The sequence below is a fragment of the Dunckerocampus dactyliophorus genome, chromosome 2, assembly GCF_027744805.1.
Source record: "Dunckerocampus dactyliophorus isolate RoL2022-P2 chromosome 2, RoL_Ddac_1.1, whole genome shotgun sequence".
NCBI lineage: Eukaryota > Metazoa > Chordata > Actinopteri > Syngnathiformes > Syngnathidae > Dunckerocampus > Dunckerocampus dactyliophorus.
This window is the reverse complement of record NC_072820.1, coordinates 33,961,021-33,988,154: the sequence shown is the minus strand read 5'-3', so window position 1 is coordinate 33,988,154 and position 27,134 is coordinate 33,961,021. Positions and strand designations below refer to the sequence as shown.

The 27,134-nt window shown below is 39.6% G+C and overlaps 2 protein-coding genes across 2 annotated transcripts; both read right to left on the bottom strand.

Moving 5' to 3' along the window:
* Window positions 1-1,439: 1,439 nt before the first annotated feature.
* slc35g1 (solute carrier family 35 member G1) lies at window positions 1,440-11,766 on the bottom strand. The gene is made up of 5 exons (XM_054766987.1): window positions 11,313-11,766; window positions 9,620-9,794; window positions 5,110-5,244; window positions 4,789-4,985; window positions 1,440-3,448 (listed from the first exon to the last, which is right to left on the bottom strand). The coding sequence occupies exons 1-5, from the start codon at window positions 11,629-11,631 to the stop codon at window positions 3,036-3,038; spliced, it is 1,239 nt and encodes a 412-aa protein (XP_054622962.1). The 5' UTR covers window positions 11,632-11,766; the 3' UTR covers window positions 1,440-3,035.
* Window positions 11,767-12,119: 353 nt separating this feature from the next.
* Window positions 12,120-23,801, bottom strand: lgi1b (leucine-rich, glioma inactivated 1b). The gene is made up of 10 exons (XM_054766986.1): window positions 23,383-23,801; window positions 23,225-23,296; window positions 21,422-21,493; window positions 21,285-21,356; window positions 19,313-19,384; window positions 17,764-17,933; window positions 17,536-17,700; window positions 17,248-17,468; window positions 16,929-17,175; window positions 12,120-13,507 (listed from the first exon to the last, which is right to left on the bottom strand). The coding sequence occupies exons 1-10, from the start codon at window positions 23,574-23,576 to the stop codon at window positions 13,158-13,160; spliced, it is 1,635 nt and encodes a 544-aa protein (XP_054622961.1). The 5' UTR covers window positions 23,577-23,801; the 3' UTR covers window positions 12,120-13,157.
* Between the last annotated feature and the right edge of the window lie 3,333 nt (window positions 23,802-27,134).

The window sequence follows — 27,134 nt, the reverse complement described above, 5'->3', positions numbered from 1 at the left end:
CCAGCATACCCGCGACACTGGTGAGGATAATAAAGCGGCATAGAAGATGGATGGATGGATGTTTATCAACATGAAACATTATGATGACTATAACTGGTTGTAAGAAAACGATACCAAATAAAACTGTTGTGCTGCCTGCCAGTTTACATGACGTCAACGCACACGCTGCATGAATGTGTACTGTAGTACACATGATATGAAGTGAGTAAAACACCTTCAGTTTTGAACTACAAAACTTGGTTCTCGGTGTGTTCATTTAAAATTGGCCATCATTTAATCAAAAATAAAATAATTGTAATATTTTATCTCAGCCAGCGCCTCTCAAAGTCTAGACAAAATAATAATTACAGTCCATCCTTCATCTTGCAGTTAGGACTACTTCCTTCATTTATCACACAAATCACATGTTCTGACACACTGACAGGTAAGTGACCGAGTCCGAATGAGGCTCAAGTGTAATGAGTAGTAATTTAATGAAGATTAAGACTCATTTATGTTTTATCATGAAGATTAAGAAACATTTACGAACGTTTTAGATCTTCCAGGCAGCAGCACCCCTCGCGGTGCGTGATTCATGGATGTGTAGAGCTCCACTATGCTCTCAGTGTGGCGTGGGAACTGATTGCACACTGACCCCTAGTGGCTGCTTTGGAGTGGAGTAAGAACAGAAACTACAGAACAATGCGCACTTTCGCTTTTAAGTCCCCAAATACTCTCCAACAACTCCAGAAAAGGTTGCTAGATTTGCTGCTAGTCGCTTTTGAGAAAATATGTCGCCAAGAGCGTTTGGAATGTCGCCAGGTGGAGCCAGCTGAAAATGTGAATTTCTATTGGAGATGGATAACGTATCTATCTAGAATAAGATGGATCAAGTAAGATTATTTTTCTCAAGTGAAAATTGCCAGACAAGTTTTTTTTCTTTTTAGGAAAAAAATAAGTAATGGTTGCTTAAAATGGGACTTTTTTTACTTTCTTGAAATTTATTTTTTGCAGTGTTGGAGTTACATTGTGTTGTTTAAGTGTTCCCTTTATTTTTTTTTTTACCAGTGTATATATATCTCCATAGAAATCTTTTTTTAATGATACCATCTGCCTCTCACAGTGTCTGCCAAGAAAAATTCTGGCCCTTTGACAAATGTAATTGAGGACTGCTGGTGTACTGTATGGATGATAACAGTCCTGCAAAATGTGTGCTCTTTAGAGCCTCAAGAGGAGGGAAACCAAACAAAAAAGCCTCACAGAGACCAATAACCTGTATGCACGTGTACACAATGACTATAGCAGGGTATTATTCCCTAACCTGACTCTGTGGTTTATTATTTTTTTTAATTCTTGGTATCATTGTGGCCTTTGGAAGCTTTACTGTCAGGTGGGCAGCTTTCAGATGATACACTAAGAATAAACCATGGTTATAGTCACACACATTTAACAAAAATGAATGCGGTCTGAAGCATTTTTATTACTGAACTAAATATAATCCATATACAGTATATATCCATGTCATAAATGACAGAAATATTTACTATAAATACAATGTAAATACCTCAAACATTACTTGTGTGCATTGCCAGGCTGCTACAATAACCCCCGAAAGAAATGAATTAATTATTCACTTCTAAAAAAAAAAAAAACAAGCAAGTCAAAAAAACAAAACATTTCTACTTTCTAACCGTCTTTTAAATTATTTTTGGCAGCACAAAAACAAGCCAAAGTATACATCTAATTTTGCATGAATATATTCTTTTCAGCATCGTCATTTTTTGTGTGTAATAAAGAACGGTAATAGATATATACTTGTGGATAAAAATAAAAGTAACCCTCATCACAGTCAGTAATAAACTTCTTGAAGAGAATGCACAACTCAAACGTACAGTACATGACATATGCAACCCCCCCCATAGATGTGGCAGGAGACCCAGGGGACGTCTGGACATTCTGATTTTAGGTTGCTTGGCCATGTGTCCCGATATTTTTTTTTGTCCAGAGCTGCCTCACACATGAGTTCAGTAAAGGCACTTAATTATCAACTGACAATAAAATTGCTATTAAAGTTAAGGCATATTTTGGAGAAAGAGACAAAAACAATATGAGGACGTCTTCCAGTAATAACTTGTAGCGATCCCTGAGAGAATCCTACTTGACTTGATCCAAACAATGTATGTAACAAATGTTACACCGCTAGCTTTAATAATGACGTAATAATCATTTAGTCCACTTATTGATCTTTAAGAATCCTGTTGATTGCGTGGAATTGAATCATAATGCAAAATCGAGTGCACTACCAGCAAAGGCGCTGTTGATTCAACAAGTACTGTAAGCTATGGGGACATTTAGCTACCGACATCCACCCTATGGCACAACTCTTCTGTTCACAATAGGAGTTCAGAACATTCATATAGAGATTTTCCTATTCCATTAAATAACAATTGATTGCGCATTTCCCCGATTAGTCAAATTACGCATCCCTAGTTTAAGTGCTACTACTGCTGGTGTGCCTGCAATATATCACAACAGTTTGTCTTTAAGACATGTCAAAAATGTTTTGTAATAGTTTTAAGACTTTTTTGACACAGTGAATGGTCCTATTGCTGGCTTTGGTTATTTCATTCAGGCTCAAAAAGGATACTGAGCTAAGTCTATCTTTGGTTTCAAGCAGGGGTAGGGCCTCAAGTTCTTCTAAAATTCTCCAAGATCCATGCTAAATTGACATTTTTTTTCTGTGGTTTTGTTTGGATCAAATACTCTTGTAACTGTTGTTACTGTTGTAGGTTGCCCACCACTGCTTTTAATGCATCAGTGCGGTGATATTAAACTCTATTGCACTTTAGAACAAAGATAAAATAGGAAGTATGATCACAGGCAGCAGTGGTTGTCTTCTTCACACACAACACTACCGTCACTGAAGAAAGCCCCTCTAAAATATCCTTGTCTTACTCTTATTTGCCAAGTAACCTCTTGTAGGTTAAAACAAGTAAAGAACACAACAGTAAATAGTGAACCGGGATAAATAAATAGCCATACTTAACTATTTGCGTTCAGCTCTTGCGCGAGCTGCAGAACCACTTCTTTATGGCCACGCCGCTGGTGCTTAAAACGATGCACAGGGCCCCCCCGAGGCTCAACCAAGTGGGTGCGCGGCTGAGGAAGATGAACTGGAAGAAGAAGGCAAGAACAACGTCCACGGTCCTCATCAGGGCCACAGGGCCGGCCTTCTCCAGCTGTAGGGCCTTGGTTAGGAAGGTTTGGCCGGCGATGCCCAGGACGGCAATCAGCATCAGCATCCAACGGTCTTGGCCGCAGTACGGAAGTTTCCATTCGCCAAGGACGGTGACCATGATGATGCTCTGGATGAAACCGATGACGGCGTAATACCACACAGAGAGGTAGTAGTGGACGCTCTTTCCTATCTTGCGCAGGACAACCATTGTACAAGCAGCCCCGATTGCTCCTGTGGAGGAAAACAAAGGCGGTGACAAGTTTCCAGCTAGTGTATATCAGTGGTCCTCAATAGCTGGCTCGCAGGCAACATCTGGCCCGCCAAAACTTTTGTTGTTGCCGCCACATCCCCCTTTGCCGTGCTGTGTAAAAGGCAAAGACGAATAAATACCACCTCGACCAAATCTCATCTGTTATGGCTCTGGTGCATCTGTGAGAAAAATGCTTAATAAAGAATGAAGTTCTAAACCGAGTGGCGAAGTTAGTGAGTTGCAGTTTCAGACCCAAGTACAGTCATTTGTTTATTATGGTTAATTGGTTCCAGACACCGTGATAAGTGAGTTTACGCAGAGTAGGATTCAACATTAATAAACAAAATATTTTTGTAGTTAGAGCATAGAAAAACTGTTTATGGCTTTCTAACATTATTAGAGCCCTGTAGATATGAAATAACACCCCTATAGTCACCTTTACACTATTATTCTTTGTTTACACCACATTGTGCAGGCTACGGAATCCCTGCAGGGACATAAGGGACGGGCGCCGCCAGCATAGCAAGTTACCTCGGTAACTAGTTAGCCTCACCAATTTACTTCTTCTAAACGTAAGAAAGTGTTCTCTCGGTCGTACAGGGAACGAACAGCCTGAATTAGGTCAACCGGTACCCCATATTCCCAGAGTACTTCCCACAGAATTCCTTGCAGCTGCCACCCCGCTCACTCTGCACTCGACCCCTTTGGCTCCTCCCATGTGTGGTGAGCTTATTGGAGCGGGGACCCCATGGGTGTAGGCCCGGTCAGAGGGCACTAGCCATCGTGCCCCACCTGCAGGCCTGGCTCCAAAAGGGGGCCCCGGTGACCTGTTTGTCATGGGTGACCCTGCCAGGGGCTCCTAGGATCATTGGGACACGCAAACTCCTCCTCCACGATAAAGTTGTAGCTCAGGGAGGAGTATATAACTTGTCTTTCAATATTCTTGACTAATAATAAACATATAGTCAACCATGAAACAGCCATCACTTCTTAATTTTTCTAACCGTAATGTAGCGAGGGATGACTGTAACGTATTGGCATTGTAACTCCTCCTCTGTTTTTGCTAACAGCCTTTGAGGCACTTTTTCCCAGAGGGTGTGTGCATGAGTAAGACAAAGAAAAGCTCTGACTTGTTTGGGGACAAGTCATTTGGCGCCACCTGTTGGTTTTCATGTATAAATCTCTAAACCCCAAATATTAAATGACCAGAAAAAAACACCTGGTTAAATGCATTTGCTTTGCTGTCTTGGTAACAACAAATTCATCAGATTCAAAAGATTCATCAAATGATGAATCTATCGAGCAATCGTCATTAAATCACCTGCAAAGGCTGCGATCGTCCCCTTGATGTGGTTTGCGTAGTTGCCCTCAATGCCCTGGATATGCTCTCCAAAGAGAAATGGCGGCCTGGCAATGAGGATGACCCCCGTGAGGGTAAAGACGGTGAAGACGCAATCCCAGAGCGTACACTTCTCCTTCAGGAATATCCAAGCCAGCAGTGAGGTGAAGACTGGATTACTGAGGGTGCAATGAACAGTTAAAGCAGCATTCGTTGCTAAAACTACAAAAAGAAACAAAGCATGATGGGGAGCGGAGAAAAAACAGTGACGAGTGTTGATGATGTGACTTGTTCTGCCCTCACCTGAACATGATGACAGTGGCATCAGCCAGCGGCATCTGCTGAACAGCATAGAAGAGCAGCATCATCGCGTTGGAACCAAGGAAACCCCGCAGCATCAGATATATACGTTTATCCCGCGGACCCAGGAAGCCTGTCCTGCAGGAGCACAGACATGATGGTGATGGATGAATGGGATGGTGGGTGGAAGAAAATGGAGGCTGTGCGACAGTTGAAGTCAATGTAAATTACATTTTGGGTAAGAGAGATGACATAGATGGATGCACAGGCTGAAAAGTGGTCCAAAGGTAATTTTGTGGAGGGTGGATTCATAAAGAAAATAAATGATGCATTGATGAAAGGACAATAGATGGAATGACATGTTGGTGAGTCATCATCCATTCTAAACCAATTTTTTAATCAATAAAGCCAATGTAGGAAGCATAATCTCAAGCACAATTAAGAAAGATTACTATTGAACAGAAAGCAGTAATGTAACAAAGTAAATCTCTCGGATGTGGCGATGAATATAACAAATGATTAGAATTGTTTCTATTTTACTAACTTTAAAAAAAAATGATGAAAAATGTTACTTTAAGATTTTTTTATTGTACATCATTCCCCTCAAAAGTGGATACTCACTTTTCCAGCAAGAGGCATGAGTGGACATTATTATTATCCATCCGTCCATTTTCGATGCCGCTTGTCCTCACTAGGGTCACGGGGACTTATCATTATTTTAATTTATTTTTGATACATTACATTAGTACATATTTTCGGTGTGGAGATAAATAAATATACAGTGGTGTGTGATTGCTCCCTAAACCTAATTAACTGGTTGGGCCACCCTGAACAGCAATAACTGGAATCAAGCGTTTATGGTAACTTGCAAATAGTCTCGTAAAGAGCTGTGAAAGAATTTTGGCCCACTCATCTTTGCAGAATTGTTGTAATTCAGCCACATTGGAGGGTTTTCCAGCATGAACTGCCTTTCTAAGGTCATGCCACAGCATCTCAATAGGATTCAGGTCAGGACTTTGACTAGGCTATGCCAAAGTCTTCATTTTGTTTTTCTTCAGCCATTCAGAGGTGGACTTGCTGGTGTGTTTTGGATTATTGTCTTGCTGTAGAACCCAAGTTGGTTTCAGCTTGATGTCACAAACAGATGGCCGGACATTCTCCTTCAGGATTTTTTGGTAGACAACAGAATTCATGCTTCCATTTATCACAGCAAGTCTTCCAGGTCCTGAAGCAGCAATACAGCCCCAAACCATCACACTACCACCACCATATTTTACTATTGGTATGATGTTCTTTTTATTCTTCTGTTCTTTTACTTTTACGTCAGATGTAATGGGACAGAAACCTTCCAAAAAGTTCAACTTTTGTCTCGTCAGACCACAGAGTATTTTCCCAAAGGTCTTGGAGATCATCAAGATGTTTTCTGGCAAGTTTGAGGCGAGCCTTAATGTTCTTTTTGTTCAGCAGTGGTTTTCGTCTTGGAACTCTGCCATACAGGCCATTTTTGCCCAATGTCTTTCTTATGGTGGAGTCAAGAACACTGACCTTAACTGAGACAAGTGAGGCCAGCAGTTCTTTGGATGTTGCCGTGGGATCTTATGTGACCTCTTGGATGAGTCATCGCCACGCTCTTGCGGTAATTTGGGAAGGTTCACCACCATTCCATGTTTTCGCCATTTGTGGATTATGGCTCTCACTATGGTTCGCTGGAGTCGCAAATGCTTTAGAAATGGCATTATAACATTTTCCAGACTGATAGATCTCAATTAACACGGGGCCGTGAGGTTGTTTTTTTTTCTCCCTTAATAAAACGTTTCATTTAGAAACTGCATTTTGTGTTCAGTTGTGTTGTCGTTGACTAATATTTTTTGTTTGATGATCTCAAACATTTAAGTGTGACAAAAAATAAGAAATCAGGAAGGGGACAGTTTTTCACACCACTGTAAATGTGGAGAATATGTTGACAAGAGAAAAATAAAGAGGGGCCGCACGGTAGCTGAGTAGTTAGCATGTTGACCATACAGTCAGGAGATCGAGAAGATCTGGGTTCGAATCTCCGCTTGGGCATCTGGAGTTTGCATGTTTCTCCCCATGTGTGCGTGGGTTTTCTCTGGGTACTCCGGTTTCCTCCCACATTCCAAAAACATGCTAATTGGCCACTCCAAATTGTCCATAGGTATGAATGTGAGTGTGAATGGTTGTTTGTCTACATATGACCTGTGATTGACTGGTGACCAGTCCAGGGTGTACACCGCCTCTCGCCCGAAGTCAGCTGGGATAGGCTCCGCGACCCTAATTAGGATAAGCAGTATAGAAAATGGATGGATGGAAAAATAAAGGCTGTTAGACTAATCTTATCTATTTTTTATTTTAGTAATTAAAAACATATTGAAAAAATAAATTATAAATAATAATAATACAAATAAAAAGTATATTATTGACCTCATTCCTCCTGTTGATAAAGTGAGTAATTGGTAATTGGTATTTTTATTTACAATTACATCTATATTTTGCCACTCAAAATAAGATCAAGTAACGCCACCATTTTTAAATGGATTATTTTTATCAGAAAAACTACAAAAATATTTTTTGGGGAATTTTTTTTTTATAAAGGGGGGGGAAATGTGTGTGCTTTTTATTATGTGTGCTTTTCATTGGACAGTCACAAGTTGTTTACCCCCATAAAACATAAATGTGGGCAACATTTTGCATGAGTAACAATAAAATTAATTGTTTTCATACCAAAATATGGTAATTGACTTATTAGATTTTATTTGTGATTTTAGACTATACCAAGTGTTGGTAACCTTCAGCATCAAAAGAGCCATTTTGCCTCATTTTCCAGTAAAAAAAAAAATAGTCTGGAGCTGCAAAACATTACACACCGTATAAACTTGTAAAAATGGTCATGTATTTAAAATGTTACCTGTTGCAACAAATTAAAAAAAAACTCTTAAATCATTTAAACACGTAACTCTGTAAGTCCTTTTGAGTGGTTCACATATTTGTGTAAAATTAAAACAAAATGTAGCCAACTTTAACATAAGAAGTCCATCAGACACATATCTGCATATGAGTGTTGTTTGCTCATAGCGTTTACGCCTGTGCTGAATTGTCGTCAATAACCATTCTATTGGTCCTGTCCTTGACTGTCTTTGCAGAGAAAGGCATGCTTTCATTTTCTGAATAATTTCCTGTTTATTTTTTTCATTTGGAGAATAGAAGCGCTGATGTTTGAAGGATTCTTTCATGTATTCTCCATCTGTGAATGCCTTGCCCCTCCTTCCCATCTCATGTGCAGCCCAGTGTTGCCAACTTGGCCATTTTCTCACTAAATCTCTTGGAGACTTATTTTCTCAAAGGTGACTTTTACTCAAAGACCTTTACTGATGTCGTTGGGAGATTTTTCTGGTAAACGTAAAAGTGGAAGCATATATTGTTCTGCAGTTGCTGCTGAAATGTCCGCCCCACCTCACAGCATTCACAAGCAGTGAGTGCCCCGTCAGCTCCCTCACGGCACACTATCTGCCTCTCCCGGTGTCACCACCTTGGCGATTAGCATGTCACGGGCACCGAGCACATAGCTAGAGGAGCCCAGAACACAGCCCAAAGGGAGGCAGATAGCGCCCCAATTAATGCGTTGCTCAGATGCAATATCTTATGGTAAAACTTCAAAATGTTAGGTTTTTTCATTTTTTAAACTTAGTATTGGTACATGTTTGTATATTTCCGAGGTATATTTTTCAAGTGTTAAGTTGCTCTGGGATGAATTTTGTGTTTGTTCCTATACTGTTATATATAATAACTTCCTGCAATTTCCTATGGGTTGACACGCTTGTTGTGAGTTCACTGACCTCCAACAACGTTTTATGGTTTTATATACACGATGTGAAGTACATCCTTGATGTCATTTAATACTTACAGTATTTTGGGTATTTTCTTAATTAACAAAAATTCCTTTCTCTGGGCATTGATTTCTCATAGCAGCAAAGAAACACCTACACCTATCCTTACCTTAACAAACTCAAAGATAATAACACAACAGCACTGGCTGCATCTCGAATACAGTATGTAGCCTTACTTTTTGGTAGTGGTCTGAGGCATTGTGAGCATGGCGCTGATGCGCTGAGGGCGAATCTGTGGTGGAGTTCGTCGCTCGCTGGCTAGTGGCTGCCCGGTGTGGTATGGCTAAATGTCAATGCGCCAGTAACATACTTTGTTTGGCGTAACAATGTTAATAATAATAACAATGTCACTGTAGCTTGGTTTATGTGCACGTCACATGATATGTAAATGGAGCGTTGTTGACACTCTTTCAGACGACTTTATAGGCGGAATAAGTAAGTCCCACACGTCCCATAATAAGCTGTCTCTTTTTATCTGTTTTTATATCTTTAGAACGCACAAAAAAAAGAAAGGCGTGTGTTCATGTCTCACATTAGGGTTGTGGATGATGGGCAAAACTCCCAAAAATGGCATTTTTCCTTTGAGTTAGTTTCACCATCATGCTTACTTGTGATAGATGAGTAATGGCACGATGAAGAGCATCTGGAAGAAGCAGCGAAAACCACTGATCTCTAAGGCGTGCACACCCTTGATGGTCTTCACCAACAAGGAGATCATGGAAAAGAAGACGGTGGACAGGAAGGCGTAGAACAAACCCTTACCGGGACATTTCTTTGGCTTTCCTGGGGAAAGAAAACACGTTTCAAGAATGATTTCAGGCTGAGTAGGTTATGTTACTGACTGCAGCAGAAGATTATATTACCTTCATTGTGTGTTTTTGCTATCAAGTAGGGAGCCTTTGTCCAAATAAAGGCCAAAATGTTGGACATGGTACAGTAGGTGCAGGTAGGAGGTATGAATTACAAGGTACACTACAATCTCATTTCCTTGTACAGCTCCAAAGAGAACCATAGTAGTTTCTTCCTCATTGCTTCACCTTTTTGCAATGCAATGATTTCATAAAGGCCGATACTCACGTACAGTTGCACAATGTAATGAAATCCAGTATAAGTCATGCTTTTCCAAAGACAGAAATGTTCTTACTGATCAACACAGTCAGAGTTGTAGTATTGCAACACAATGAGGGTTTTTTTCTAATATTGGAGCCCTATTAAGTATGGTAAAAAAATAAATAAATAAACTTTTCACTCAGTGTTTTGTACCAATTACACTGGTTACAAATGAGTTATAATGTATTAAATAACTAGGAAAAGGTCGACTATGATCAGCTTGGAAGATCAACTAGCTAAATGAGATTAAATGCTGACCTGAAAATCAACAATGATGACATAGAGTATATACTGTATGTTCATTTGCAACTTAATTGAAAGTGCCAAAGAAAGCTGTGGGTTCTGTGAGTTTGAGAAATGTTATAAAAAGACATTTTGTTGAAAATCTGTGATGCTGAAAGACTGTTGGATATCTATTGGAGTAAATGAATATCTGTCACGTGACACTGATAGGTGACTTCACACCATTGTTAATCAAAAACATTAGATAACTATGCATTTATACGAATACTAAACGGCCCTATATTGTTCCCAAATTGCCTTTAAGATGGATACTACGTTATAAAAGACTTTCATGTTGGTGAAAATATGTGATACTAAATTGGATATCTATTGTGGTTAGCTAACGTCAGTCACATGAATTTAGCAACGTGACCGCTAATCCGTGATGACATACATTATATAATTTCATTTACATATTAATACATGAATACAAATGCTCAACTAAGCTTTTGGCACTATATTGTTTAGTGAGTTTGCGATATACAAAATACTGACATGAAGGCGAAAACATGTAATGCTAAGTTGGACATCAATTGTGGTTGGCAAACATCAGTCACGTGATCCTAGCATCATGATCCAGATACCTGACGTCACATTGATGTAAATAAAAAAATATACAAATGAATAAAAGTGCTAAACCAAGCAGTTAAGATTATATTGTGACCAATTTGGCTCTAATGTTTGTAACGTTGATAGCACATATTAGTGAGAATATGAGATGCTAAACGACCGTCGGTATCTACAGTATCGTGGTTAGCTAACATCAGTCACGTGACAGCACAAGCGCCGTTATCACTGATACGTGACGTCATGCGGTTGGAAAAACAACAGGAAGTATTTTAATAAAAAATATAACGGCTCTTTTAGAAAATACACCATTAAAGATGTGAAAGTTTAAAATGTCACAACCTTGGCTCCCTCCCTCTCCAACGGATGCTGCCTTTCTGGTGACGCAGAACGCCGGCGGGCAGAGGGCTCCACTCTCCTCGCCTTCCTCCGGCAACTTTGGGCTGCCTGTCTCCTTCTCAGCATCACAGTCGTAGTCACGCAAATGAGTCCTTTCCTCTGTCCGCTTAGCCTCGTCCCACCACCCGCCATCGTGGTCGCCTTCGCTGCCACCACCGGCGCTCCTACTGTCGCCATGACTGGCAACTTTATGGAACACTACAGTGACATGGTCAACCGCGGTTAAAGTGCTCTCCTGTGGGCAGTGGTTGCGGTCATCCATGATGAGATGTGCGGACTGCACAGCAGCATGCCTCGACACGGCCACTGCCGGCTCTTGGTTCGACAGAAGTGACTCGAAAGAGAAAGTTAATGACTAACCTTGGTAGGTACACACTAATGCAGTGTTTGCTGTAGCCACATGGGGCAGCAGTGAACACTCCTAAACAGTGCTGGACGACCAAAACATTACCCAATGGAAACGCCCACTGGTTGCTGTCGGGGGTCCAATCAAAACTCTGTTTTACAAACATTTCACCTGACGTGGAATTATGTCACTAAAGTGCACACCATTATCAACAATAAACGTTTGATTTGATCACAGTTGTGAACAATTTCATCAGTCATATTGCCCCGACAATGTAGTGTGACGTCAGAACCTCCTTGTAGAAGTACTACAGTACAGTATAATGCTTTCACCGTATTTAGAGGTCTGTGCTATACCGAGACAATAAAAGCTTGATAATTAAGTACATTTTATACAGGAAACCAATCAATAACAGCAACTGCAGAAGTCTGAATTTTTCAATTACAATTTTCACAATTCTTCTCAAACATTCAACGGGAAACTGCACAAATTTAACAATGAGGCTTTACTATTCTAACATCTAGCTTATCCAAAATAAAACTATCTACAAAAGCTGTATCATATAAATTACTTTATACAGTATTGTAAAAAATAAGAGGAAATATTATACTGTATTTGGCAAGTTGTTGTCAGTAAGTTTGTTAGTTGAAAAAGGTGAACGCACAGGTACAGGTGCAGCACAGTGTAAAAACAACAATGCTTTTTGTCCATCAGGGCGAAAAAAGAGCAAGTGAAAAGAGAGCGAGGTGGGATACCGATATAGTGGGATGCTTCTAGCGAGTCATTCATCCAAAGAGCAACACTGTGAGCGTCTGCATCATGCATGGAGTCTTGCATAACCATAGAGTAGATAGAGGACAGTTAAAAGTGTCTCTTCATTCCATGTTCTTAAAGTGAACACATTGATGGGACACAATGAATATGATGTTCACGATGGACCACCCTTATTCTGATGCTAAATTATTTCTAATTTCAGTTACGTAACCACAAACACTGAACTTGAGTATTGGAAACAATTCTTCCCTATTAATTGGAAGACATTAGGAAGAATCCATTCCAGGGTGAAATTCTAACATTCTAGCATTCTGAGCTATCACACAAGTGTAAAAATAAGCTAACTCCTGTTAATATCGAGACATAAAACAAGAACACGTCATCTCACATTTGAACACTCTTGTCACGCAAGTGTAAAAAGGGGTTAGCTGTAACTTTTGATAACGAGCGATGATGATGCTTTCAATGTGAGTCCGCTTACTTCCTGTGAATATTCTTTTGGTGTTCTGTTGGTGTTTTTTTGGCAGTGTCACCAAAAAAGCTAAAGAAAAAGCAAAACATATGCAAAGATTGTGCTGAGGTGTCTGTGGTCCAAACTCTGACTTTAGAGTAATATATTTCCTGGAAATGGCGGTCGAATTCAGAATTGCACGACCTCTTGTGTGGATTTAATTGCTGAGATCGATCATGAGGTGCTCGTATATCTGCGACTTCCCCTTAAAGCTGGACGCAATCAGGAACTCTCGACCGTCCACTGACACTAGAGAAAATCCCCTTGGCGCCTGGATGCTCAGCTCCTGCGATGGCACAAAGTGGCCCCTCTTGGCGTCCCACTGGTATACCTGAGTCAGAGAGTAATCGCTGCCCAGTATGGCGTACTGCCAGTTGCCAATGGAGACGGGCTGGAAGACCATAGATCCGCGAGAGGGGAACGTTTGGACCTCCTTGAACATGGCGCCGTCCCAACGCATCACCTTGGAGTCCCCGATGAATCTTGTCAAGCATATAAACAGATCTCCTAGTAACATGGACAAAGGGACCATTTAGAGACTTAACAATAGGTCTTGTGTCCATGAATACTGCCCGACACTGTCAGCAATAAGGGAATCCATTGTCTGTTTTGAAGGTACAATCTGCACTAATAGGGCTAAAATATTGGACAAAAGTGAGTACACTCCTCACATTTCAGCATTTTTATGATGGTATATCCTCTCAAGGGCAATACTATAAAAATGAACATATTTTAGAGTAGGAGTGTAACAAAATATTGATATATCACAATATTTAACCTTACGATGGATTATCAAAACACTCTCGCTGTGTATTGTTTTTTTATTATGAATACAGAGCCGCGATGTACTTCTTTCTTTCTCAGTCAGTCGAGTCACCATTTTACATGTCATCCAGGAGGAGCTCCTCCTGAGAGTGGCAGAAAATTGAGCGGAAGCCATAGAAGAAATGGAAATCAAAAGCGTGGACTTATTTTGGCTTTTATAGCATGGACAGGACAAAGCTGGATCAGGACTTTGCAGTATGTAAGAAGTTTCTCATGAAAATACAACACACGGACGGCACAAAAAACATGCACAGCCACCTTGTTCATCACCACGCTCGCGGAGAAAACTGCCCCTAGTAAGAGAAATGTTGATTTTTCTATTCAAAGCCTAAATATTGTGTTGTTCAATCAGGAAATGTGTGTTTAGTTTACTTCTGTTATTGTCAACATTGCACCTAACGTTATCAGGGTCATTCACTCTCTCTTTCTGGTGATTACGTCACTTCTACGACAGTATACTAAATATTTATTTTTTATTATGTTTCAACTTAATAGTTTTGAGCTACTTGAGAGACATGAGATGTTGTGTTTTCTGAATGACTTTTAAATAGTGTCACTGTTGTCAGACACCTAAAATAAAATCCTGTTTACTGTTTTGCACTAAAAACAGCCTCACTGTTTTTGCACTGTTTGTACCCTGCTGCAAAATAAAAACTATTCAATTTTTTTTTGTTTGCTTCACCCTACCGCCGTATCAAAATATTATTGTTATGCCATGTATCGCAAATTGTATCATATCATGAGGTACTCTGAGAGTCCGAGCCCTACTTTAGAGTAATCAGTGTACAGCTCGTATAGCAGTGTGTATTTACTATCAACTAAAAATGAGTCAACACCACCGTTATTGTCTAAATTGCCATGGCTGTAAGAATGCTGTAGTTCATTGAGGGAAAACATCAATTCTAACAAGTACTGTAAAATTGTGAACCAGAGCATGGTCCTCTCCCTAGGAAAATAGGTTTCCAACATAAGGAGCCCAAACACACCTGCAAGATGTGCCTTGCTGAGGAACCTGAAGGGTGAAGGTGATGGAGTGGCCAAGTATGTCTTCTCCAGACTTAAACCCAATTGATTACCTATGGGGTGTCCTCAGGCAGAAGGAAGGAAAGTGGAGGAGCATAAGATGTCTAACATCTACCAGGTAGTTATCTAGCACTGTCTTAACCCCCTTGGGCAGGGAAATCAGCAGAACTGATGTCATCATGATATCAAGCAGTGATGTCATCATGGAGGAGTTGAAGATTATTCCAGTAACAACCTGTGCAGCTCTGCTGAGTTCCATGCCCAAGAGGATTAAGGCATGCCTTAATGCCTTCAGTTCATTAATTTAATTAGAAAAGCACCCGGAGAGCGCAGGCACCAAAATAATAATAATCTGCCTGTCTGTCTGTCTGTCTGTCTATCTATCTATCTATCTATCTATCTATCTATCTATCTATCTATCTATCTATCTATCTATCTATCTATCTATCTATCTATCTATCCATCTATCCATCTATCCATGTATGTAGTATGTATCTATCTATATACCGTATGTCGTGGAATTAACACCACCGCCACGAGCGGCTGCCTTCCAAGCAGCTGTTTGTTTATTAAAGCACAATTTTACGTGACATGAGAGCGACGTTCAGCATTGGTGTGAGTCCCTGTCTACCCATTGATATCGAGGCAGCAGCAAAGCCGGGGCTTCGATGAAAGTGAAACGGCTAGCAAGGAAGTGGAGGTTCTTGCCTTACTGTACCTTCTATTATCATGGGAAACGTGAATATACTCCCTAGCAAGATTGACGAGCTGGCAAGAACGTCAAGACCTTCATGGAGCGCAGCTTATTTGTGCTTCAATGAATGGCTAACAGCTTGCGCCCCGGATGCTGACGTGAGGAGCTGGCCAACTTTAGTACAGTCGGAGCGGCCAGGAACAAAAGAGCCTGTGGAAAGTGCAAAGGAGGTGGGCTTGCACTGTACTGTATGTGAACAAACTGTGGTGTCATCCTGGCCATGTGAACATTACAATGTCCATCTATATAACATTTTTTTTTAATATCGGTTTTGGAAAAAACCCGAAACCGATGCCTACGGATATCACATTTTTATGCTAATATTGGGCCGATATTATTGGTGGGCTGATATTATCGGACATCCATCCATTTTCTATGTCACTTATCCCAGCTGACTTCGGACGAGAGGCGGGGTATACCCTGGACTGGTCGCCAGTCAATCGCAGGGCACATCCCTAATAAAAATACTAAATATGCATATTGTCTATGTTTATAGTAGGAGGTAACTCTTTGGGACATGGTCATATTAAAAGTAGCCCACAGGCTAAAAAATTGTGAACACCCCTGTGCTATATAAATACATGTATAGCCTATTTACATATTGATCACAATAAGGTTGAAATAAAATATCAAATATCATAAAAACGTTCCACTACACTTTCTTTTGAAAAATGTGCACCGGAATCGCCTGTCTGCCCTGTTGGCACTTCACAGATAAGGAGAGGAAGAAAAGGCCGATTTAAAGTTAATTCATGCATTTCTTGTTCAAGCCTGTGAAAACAACCCTAATGTAGACATTATTACCAAAAGTAAATTTAAATATAAAAAAAAATTGCTTCCACAGCGACAAAGCGGCGGCAATCCGCCCTCGTATGCAGCCCACCAACACAGCTTCAAAAACTCCTAGGGGAAACCCTGAAAATATACTTCATATTAATAACCACATACTAAAACTGAATACTAATAACAGCATTGATATATTGGATAACATTTTTAAGGTTAAATGCAGTGCCCAGATGCCATTTCCGACAATTCTTGAAAATTTCATCCAAATCCATTCAAAACTTTTGAAGTTATTTTGAACACAAACAGATAAATGCCGGCAAAAACATAAACTCTGCGCTGTGCCTGCGCTTTGCGCGGCGCTTGGTGGAGGTAACTAATGAACCGAAGCGCCTCCAGTGCTGGCAGCACTCACTCAACTATACTGTTATACAAGTTGTACACTGACTACTCCAAAAGTAAATCCATTTCTATAGTTTTGTCCCTTGAGAAGATGCTTGCTGAAACGTGGGTTGCACTCGTTTTTGTGAGATAGACTCTTACCTTTAACCCGGAAGTGTTTGACGGAGAACACGTCCTCCATCTCAGGTAGATCAGTCCTGCGGTCAAACTGCTTCAGGCCCCTGTTCCACTGATAAACCACAGGTCTCTGGGAGCTGCTGGACAATATCAAGTGGGGTTTGTTGGAAATCTCCAGGTATTCCACATCTGTGTCTCGGTACCATGGATGGAGTGACTGATGGGAGTAGAATCCATTGCCATTCCATTTGTACACGGTTGTGGAGCCGGCCTACAAGAATGGGTTTGAAATGAAGTCTCCGGATGTAAGATGTCGAAATGGGACAAGACAAAGACAGGCAACCTTGGAGCTGTCCGCAATGACGAAGAACGACTCCCCGTCAATCATGAAGATTTCAATGTCGTTGGGTTTGCGGATTTTCAGGATGTCGATGTCCTGGATCTTGATGAACTTGTTGGCGGAGATGTCACGCTTGTAAATGTGGGAGCCGCCGAAAAGCTGCGCCACGATGACGAAAAGATGGTGGTCGATCACCATGGGCTTGCAGACCACAGTGGAAGTGCCTGGAAAAGCAAAGCAAATGAATTGTTACTCTGCCAGCTTGCTGTTTGAGGCCGTCATACGACTCACTTTCAATGGTGTCAAAGCTCCTGAAGGTCATCTCCACATGATCCCATTCCATGAAGCTGCACGTCCCGGCAAACGGTTGCGCAAACACAACAAACTGGTCTTTTCCAAAGGTGAACGACTCCACGGAAAGGGACTCAAACTTCAGCGACTGATAGGAGGCGAACTCTGGAAGATGACACAAGTGCTCATTTTCACGCTATAGGTGAACGTACTGCTGAAGGATGATACCTGACGAGATGCAGTCGAAGGAGTGCGGCAGCAGGTCGTTGATCTTCTTGCCCTGATGAATGGGTGGCCTGCTGCAGTAGATCTGGTCCAATGTGGCGTTGGTGTGGTGCATCCACTCCACCAGCCACTTGAGTTTGCAGTCGCATATCAGGCTGTTGCCTCGCAGATCCCTTCGTATTAATACCATCACATTACATATGATTATTTTTTACTGCACATCTCATGCAGAGGTCACATTAAAAAAAAAAAATCTAACTAAAAACAACAACTTTTTGCAGCATTATAGTCAATGCGTCCAATTACCGTATTTCATAAAATAGTGTCCGCAGCTATCAAACACAATAGAGGCCGTAATAAAATGTAAATAATATTGTACTGCATATGTTATATAATTTACCACTTTTAACTGTATTAGCATTACAAGCATTAAAATAAGTTAACCACCGTGTATAGTTAAAACAAAATAAAGTTACTCATAATACTACTTGCATTAGCAATTATGCCTTAGCTACATGTTATTTTACAATCTGTGAGGTAAAAAATATTTTTGCGTGTTTGATGGTAATTAGGTTAATTGGAGACTCTAAATAGTCCATAGGTATGAATGTGAGTGTGAATGGTTGTTTGTCTATATGTGCCCTGTGATTGGCTTCCGACCAGTCCAGGGTGTACCCCGCCTCTCGCCCGAACTCAGCTGGGATAGGCTCCAGCGACCCTAATTAGGCATAGAAAATTGATGGATGGATGATTGTAATTAAATTGTAATTTATTTATTGCTCATACTATACTGATCAGTCATTCCTAGTTCATGCGTCCTCTTTATCATCACTAGTATCATTCTGTGGTGGCATGACAAAAAAGTCACAAAGACTGAAGTGGTTAAGGTCCAAATTGTGGCACTATTGGAGGTTCTGTGATTATCATTATCATTACACTTTTCCTCTTTGCCATCACTGCTTAAAAAATCACAAAAAAGTTTAAAAAAGCAAACTACTCTTGGTTTGAACTCCAAGTTTTGTTTTGTTTTCCTAACAGACTGAAGTCCAAATTGGGCCACTATTGGAAATTTGATTTTTGCCATCACACGTTTCTTGTTTTCTGCTACCCTTATGTGGTAGCATCACACAAGAAACACAAAAGGCCAAAGTCAAAGCAAAAAGTAGGATGAAGTCTCTTGAGATTTGCTGTCTTGAGTATTGAGTGGTGATGTTTAAGGTTTAGATATTTTTTAAGGTTTTGTTTTTACTTTTGAAGCATATTTTCTTTCATTTACATAGTAAACATCTTTATATACGCTATTTATTATAATTCATATTATATTGTAATATAACATTTACCTGTGGAAACGTAATATAAATATGTGTGTATGTGATCAAATAAATCACATAGTAAATCTCTTATCTCGATAGATGCCTGGCACTTTCTGCAGTTGAATAACCTACTCAGCCACTATATGTGTAAATACAGTCATGAATCTATTATACATGGTGTATGACAAACAGTGAATGTTTTGGGCCACTGAGATAAGCGTTAAAGAGTGAGGACTCACACTTTAGTCAAAGCATCCATACCCTTGAACACATCTTTAGGCAGCGTCTCAAGGTTGTTGTAAGCCAGACTCCTGCAAATAGAAAGAAACTGCGACTGAAACTCGAAAGAGACTGTCTGTTTGAAATGCGAATTAAAATGAAAAGTGAGCTTCAATTCATGAGCGCTGCATTATTTATTTGGGACTTGCTGTACCGAGCAGAGAGTTCACTTCCTTCTGAATTTTTGCATGGCTGCACTCTCTAAAACAGACCATGACGGAGCAGACAAGACAAGATTCAGACGGCAAGTTTAATAATGTATCCCAAGCAGATGGATTGCTTCTTTATCGACACAATACTAAATTCCAACTTACTGAATAGTTGCAGCATTGACATTATTACGCCCATAAAGTTGTGCTATAGTTCTTTGGTGTTTTCAAGGAGCAATGCTGGTTGGTTGCCTAGCAACCTCAGAGCAGTCTTCCAGGATGTCACTACTCTGCAGGCTTACACCAACTACTAGAGTAAGATCGCATCCTGTTTACACGTGTTGCAAATGCAAAATAAGTAGTGAACATTAAAAGGAGAGCAGGCAAATTCTTATGACCTTTTAGGAAAAAGAAATGCCACCACTGCTTGAGTTAGTTTTAAATAGTGCAACCCAGATTCAGTCTAATGTACTTCTCTAAAGGGGATAATGAATCCTCTGGTGGTCATGTTTTGCATTGTTTCACACACTTTTTACAGCGGGTGTTGTAACTTAAATCTGATATATCTGCATGGGGTTTAGCCAAAAGGTTTAGTTACACTGTTCTGTGTAAACTGTCTCAGAAACAAGCCGCAACAAACCTCAGGAATAAAAAAAGATTATAGGTCACCTGGTTGAAGGTGACGGCACTGTTATATATAGTCTCAACCTGCAGGTCGCTCGCATGTCAGGCTATTTTCAGTGTAGCAAGCACTCCAGTTCAACACATTGGTTTAGTATTCTTTGGCTGCAACCTATAGTATTAGAGTGCTAAGGTTATGACATTATTGTGAATTAGGTTATGTGGCTTTTCATTTGAAATAAATGTTTTCGTATAGTTATTTAGAAATATTTTTCAAAAGCCATATTATTGTTGTTTGGCTGCAACCTCACAGCAACATTGGGAGTGGTTGAAAGGTTGCCTTTAATAAAATTCAAATTAAATGAAAAATAAAATAAAATAAAATGGCAAAATAAATCTGAAAAAAAAATCAGGCACTATTTATTTTGTAATTATTTATAAATATATTTTTTAAAATTATTTATATTTATTACACATATTATTACATTGGCAGCATTTTGACTACTGCCATTTCAAATGAAATAAAATGAAATCAGCCCGCATTTATTATATAATTACTTATTATAATTATTCTAATTTATATTTTTAAAAAAGTCATGTTGTTGTTGAGCTAAAACCCAAAGTATTAATTTGCTACTATTAAGACACTGTAATATGAAATGAGAGTTTTTTTTGTTTTTTTTTTAATAAAATACAATATTTTAAAAGGCAAAAAAACCCTGTAATATACTGTATAACTATTTAATATTTTATTTAAAGCAATGTCGTTGTTTTGTAAGCTAAATTTCAAGCATTAAAAGACAATGTGATTTTTGTTTTTTTATATATATAATTAAAAAAATTCCAATTAAATAAAACAACATTGAATTGAATAAAATCAGATTTAACAAAGATGTTTTTTAAAGGTCACTTTGTTGGACTCATAAGGTTGTGTGACATGGAGAGAGACCTCCAGGTGCCCTTTAGTAACCTGATCCAGCTGTAACTTGCAGCCTTGTATACTGCTCTTTGCAAGGGTGAAGGCCACAAATATGGTTTTGAGGAAGAAGAAACGCTTAGGTAATGCCTCATTTACAGCTTTTCCTGAGTAAAATGTCTTTCAGTGACAAGATTGTGGTGCAAAGGCACTATTAATGCATGTAAGGTGATAGATGATACTCACAAATGAATCAATGTCTTGAGGCCCCGGAATGCATACGGGGAGATTGATGCAATCTTGTTATTCTCAATAAATCTGTGAAAAAATATTTTATTTGTTGTTAGTTTTTGATTATCACACCTCTAAAATTAAATACTCACAGATATTCAAGATGTGGCAGACCCATGAAAGCATCCTCGTCAATCAGGTCAAAGGAATTAGCCGTGAACAATCTGTGAGGACAACACAAGCACACGGGGCATAACAGAAAATGACTCATTTCATCAAGTCAAATCAAATCAAATCAAATCACAGTTTATTTGTATAGCACCTTACATCGTCCCAATGGTGCCCAAGGTGCTTCACAAGAATAAAAACAGGTTACAGCAAATAAGAACAGGGTAAGCTCAAATAACACGTAATGAGCACAACTAAAAAAAAATAAATATACATACACAGAATCACATCTGAAACACCTATAATCATCTTGTGTCAATTGCCAGTCTGAATAAATGACTTTTTAAATGAGATTTAAAATTACAAAATGGTTCTATACGCATTGCCTCATAATTACAACATCAACATATTTTTTTTTATTTTTTTAGAGAAAAGTCACTTATTTTTTGGACAAATGTATTTTTATAAATATATTTCATAATATTACATTGCAGATTGACCGACAGAGACACCTTAGATTGATAAATTTACTCTACAGGGAGAAGTATCAGGCACTTATTAGCGGCAATGACTTTATTATTTGTACATATATTTTTTTGTAATAACATATTGTGTAGATAGAGTGCTAGATAGATATAGTTACTCACTACAGGGAGTATAAAGTGACTATTGGGGTAAGGCATTTATTTTACTGCACAAATGCATTTTCATTGTAGACATAGACTCTAAATACACTTACTGTAGTGTGTATAGACAGATAAACAGATTTATTACTACAGACAGTAACAATCATCGACTGGGGGTAGGGCACATAATATTTGTACAAATGAATGTTTAGAATGATATTATATACTATTATCATGTAGCTACATAGATATATGGATGAATGCTGGATGAATAGATATATTGTCTATTAGGAGTAAGGCATTTATAATTTGTACAAAAGCATATTTACAATAATGGACATAAAACTATACAGTATATTGACTGATTCATCTACTGAGAGTAACTATTTGGAATAAGGCATTCATTGTTTGTGCAAATATGTATTTACAAAAATATAAATGAAATTATACAGTAGAGAGTATGAGGTGTCTATTTGGGTAAGACATTCATCCATCCATTTATTTTCTATGCCGCTTATCCTAATTAGGGTCACGGGGTATGCTAGAGCCTATCACAGATGACTTCGGGCGAGAGGCGGGGTACACCCTGGACTGGTCGCCAGCCAATGACAGGGCACATATAGACAAACAACCATTCACACTCACATTCATACCTATGGACAATTTAGAGTCTCCAATTAACCTAACATGCATGTTTTTGGAATGTGGGAGGAAACCGGAGTACCCGGAGAAAACCCACGCATGCATGAGGAGAACATGCAAACTCCACACAAAGATGCCCAAGTGGAGATTCGAACGCAGGTCTTCCCGATCTCCTGACTGTGTGGCCAACATGATAACCACTCGTCCACCGTGCGGCTAACATCATCATTCATTATTTCTACTAATGCACATCTACAATAATGTAAAATACATTCTACAGCAGATAGATTTACTCAACTACAGAGTGTAACAACCATCTATTGGGGGTAAGACATTAATTTTTTGTACAAATGCATGTTTTATAATAATATAAATGAAATTATACAGTAGATGTACTCAACTATCGAGATTATAAGGTGTCTGTTGAGGTAAGGTATTTATTATTTGCAGTAATCCATGTCTAAAATAAAATAAATAAAATTCTGCGGGAGAGACAGACTGATTGACAGACAGACTTACAGTAGTTGCAGGGTAGGTGTGTGCACAAAGCTTCCTCCTGTGATTTCATTGAATCCAGATTTTACAAAAGACCTGAACAGATGGACAAACAACATTTGCAGTAAACAATAAAAGGATGATGCATGGAACACATGCACATATAAACAGCAGCTACTTACAGTGAGAGGACATCTGAGGGGAAAGTGTGAGGCACAGATCGGACATTCTCACACAGGGCGTTATCTTTGGTGCAGGTACATCCAGAGGGGCACCGGGGCTGCTTCACTCTCCGTCCTGCTGCTAGAAGCCAGCACGCAGCCACCACCACAACCAGGAGCGTCCACCCTGTCACTCTTCTGCTCGGGGATGTCATTCTCTCTGTCCCAGTGGAGACTTGCAAGCATCCGCATGTGATTCGCAAACACCAACCAAATCCTGACTGGTATATGGAGTAGAGGTTTGTTGTGAGGCTGCAAACACGTCTCAGTCCAATCTGCACAGTACAGGACTCCAAATGGGCACAGACAACAGACCCAGATTGATGTCACCCCCGTGCCTCCCTCCCAAAATGTTGTCTGCTTCTTATTAGGCTGCTGCATACAAAGAAGTTGGCCACAGATGGAGAGAAGGATGGGGCGAGAGAGAGCGAGTGAAAGAAAGGGGGAGGAGAGGCAACCCCAAACAAAGTGTACGTTTTTTCTCTTATCTGTGCTTTTATTATTATCATTACTTATGCGCGCCTCAGAGCAGTGCACGACTAACGAGGAGACAGCTATTGTGACCAAGTGCACCTGCCTCATTCAAATGAAAACCCCCTCTCTTTTCCCCCCTCTTCTACGCTTTGCTATGATAATGGAGAAAAGAGACATTAAATATTAATTTGTTGCACTAGACATGTTTAGAATTAATTGCACTGTTTTCAAGCGGTAGCACAAGGCAAAAACAGGCAACAGAAATTGTTCTTTATAGATAATATACTTCCGGTTGTGTCTTTGTCCCACATTGGCCCCCTTTGTTCGAATGGATGGGTGGGTGGGGGAAATGGCACAAAACACTGGGCTTCTTTCTTCGCCACCTTTTGACTTAAAACGTAACGCATAATAGCCTCTTTATTTTCCGGTGCAGTATTTAAACGCCGACATGATATTTTCAAGGGGACCAGACATCTCCCTTTTCTATTCTTACATGTTATGTCAGTGTAAGGCTCTGCCACATTTACACGTGTTTACCTCGACAAATGGCTAATATAGACATAAATACAGTCAGAAAATATTAAAATAATTACAAATGCACTCTGATGTCCTACTAAGGACCTACTGTAAGGATGGCTCTGCTGTTTTCAAAGACACACTGCAAAAAACTCTAGTCAGAGATCCTTTATATGACAGGACTGTTCTAGTGTTTTTGGCTACCTCAGATTTGGAACTGAATTATGATGCCTTTCATGGACCGTATTTGGCCCGCGGGCCTCCAGTTACATAAACCTGGCCGTCATGGCCTCCTGATGGCTAAAGCTAAGAAGCTTTGTCTTTTTGAACGTGGTCGTATTGTGGAGCTGCATAAACAAGGCCTCTTGCAGCATGCCTTTGCTGCTGAGGTTGGGGGCAGTAAATCAGTCATTCTACATTTTTTTAAAGATCCTGAGCATTATGGAACAAAAAAGTAAAGTGGTAGACCCAAAAAAATCACACCTGCGCTGAGGATCCGATTGGCTGTCCATCAAGACACAGGGCGGTCTTCCACCCAAATTAAGGCCCTTACTGGCACCGACTGCAGCGCAATAACCATCAGACGGCATCTGCGGGAAAAGGGTTTAAAAAACAAAAAACTAATTCAAAGACCTCGTCTCCTTCAAAGCAACAAAACTGCCCGTTTAGACTTTGACAGGGAGCATCAAACATGGGACATTGAAAGGTGGAAAAAAGTTTTATTCTCTGATGAGAAAAAATGTAACCTTGGCGGTCCAGATGGCTTCCAACGTTACTGGCATGACAAGGAGATCCCACCTGAGATGTTTTCTACCCGGCACAGTGGAGGGGGGTCCATCATGATCTGGGGTGCTTTTTCATTCAGTGCAACACCGGAGCTTCAGGTGGTGCGGGGTCGTCAAACGGCAGCTGCTTACGTGCAGATGTTGCAGCGGGCATCCCTCATGACTGAGGGCCCTCGTCTGTGTGGTAACAGCTGGGTTTTTCAACAGGACAACGCTGCAGTTCACAATGCTCGCTTGACCAAGGACTTCTTCAGGAAGAATAACATCACTCTTTTGGACCATCCTGCATGTTCCCCTCATTTAAATCCCATAGAGAACATTTGGGGATGGATGTCAAGGGAAGTTTATAAAAATGGCCGCTTATAACAATATACAGCAATGACCACTTGGAGCAATGTTCCCATGAGCCTCCTGGAAACACTCGCATCAAGCATGCCCAAACCCATTTTTGAACAGTGGAGCTACTCATTACTGAGTCCTACTGAGAACATTTTTTGTTCTGGTTTGGAGAGTTTTTTGTTATTTTTTGAGTGATGGTCTTAAAAAGCACTTTGATCAGCTGATCAAAGTGCTTTTTGTCTCACTCCCCGTTCTTTCTTTTGCATATTGTAGCTCTACTTAAAACCTCATTAAGATCAAATGTGCAAAATGCAAATTCTAGCAATTTTTCAACTGGTCTTAAGATTTTGATCAGGTCTGTATATTCATATACTTTTTAATTCTTCCATCCATCCATCCATTTTCTATACCGCTTCTCCTCTTCTTGAGTAAAATTGTTCTATAGTAACAATACTCTTAAATGAGTACTGTTGTTTTGTTGGCTACCCCACCCATCTCTGAGTGGATAATTAATGTATTACATATTTTATATAACAATACATTTGTGTTTCATATTTCTTGATTTATGATTATAAATGATTTATGATTATAAATATTATTTTGTAAAGATTTAGTTTATTGTTAGTTAAAGGGATATTGTTTAAAATACATGAATTTGCTGATTATTTTGATTGATAACTTTCAAGTTGTTATTTTATATTTTTATTTTATTGCATTAAAACATCACATTTTTCGGCACTACTTTGTGCTCTATAGTTGTTGTAATGTGAATTACTCCTATTGGGGTCAATAAAGTTCTTATCTTAGCCATCTGAGTAAATCAAATTGTCTTTGGTGCCTAACTGTTTCCCAAGCATATTAGTGCGTGTGTGAATGTATAAACGTGAGGAATTAACTTAAATTTCATTGTAGAAAGGTGCTTTATGAAAGTAAGTACATTTACTTGTATTCATTTACAGCGCAGCCTTGACACATCCAATATGGCGTTGACGTTGACGCATGGCTCAACGCTCGATGCTGCGTCTATATATGTCTACAGCAGGGGTGCCCATTTTGTCGATCGTGAGCTACCAGTAGATTGCCAAGGTAGTTTGGGTTGATTGCATAAACGTCACTTTGTAGTCAGTCAGCTGACATTAAGCTCCCCTCCTCGCTCTTGCTCCCCCGCGGCGCTTCAAGCTACACACGGAGATGCAATTTTCATCTTTATTATTCTGATTTCAGATAAACTAATTTAGCGGTAATATGCTCATATCTATAACAAAAGTTATCTGTTCACTTGTAGCGGCTAGCTATAGAGAAAAAAAGTGTATTGTTTGAAGGCTTTGCCTTGCGTCATCAACTCCACTACAGAAATCAGTGTTTTCTACATGTCCGCTTCTAAAACTATTATTTCATGATGAAATGGAAAATGTGCCCATTGCTGAAATCTTTTCAATATGTTGCCTTGACTTCAGCTGCAGTGGCTTTTGCATAATCATTTTCAATTCTTGTATATCGGCAATGTTTGATAGCAAACGCTAACTGGATATAATACATGAACTGTGTCTCCTAATGAACGTTAAGTAGCTAATTTGACTGACATATTACTAGTACTCA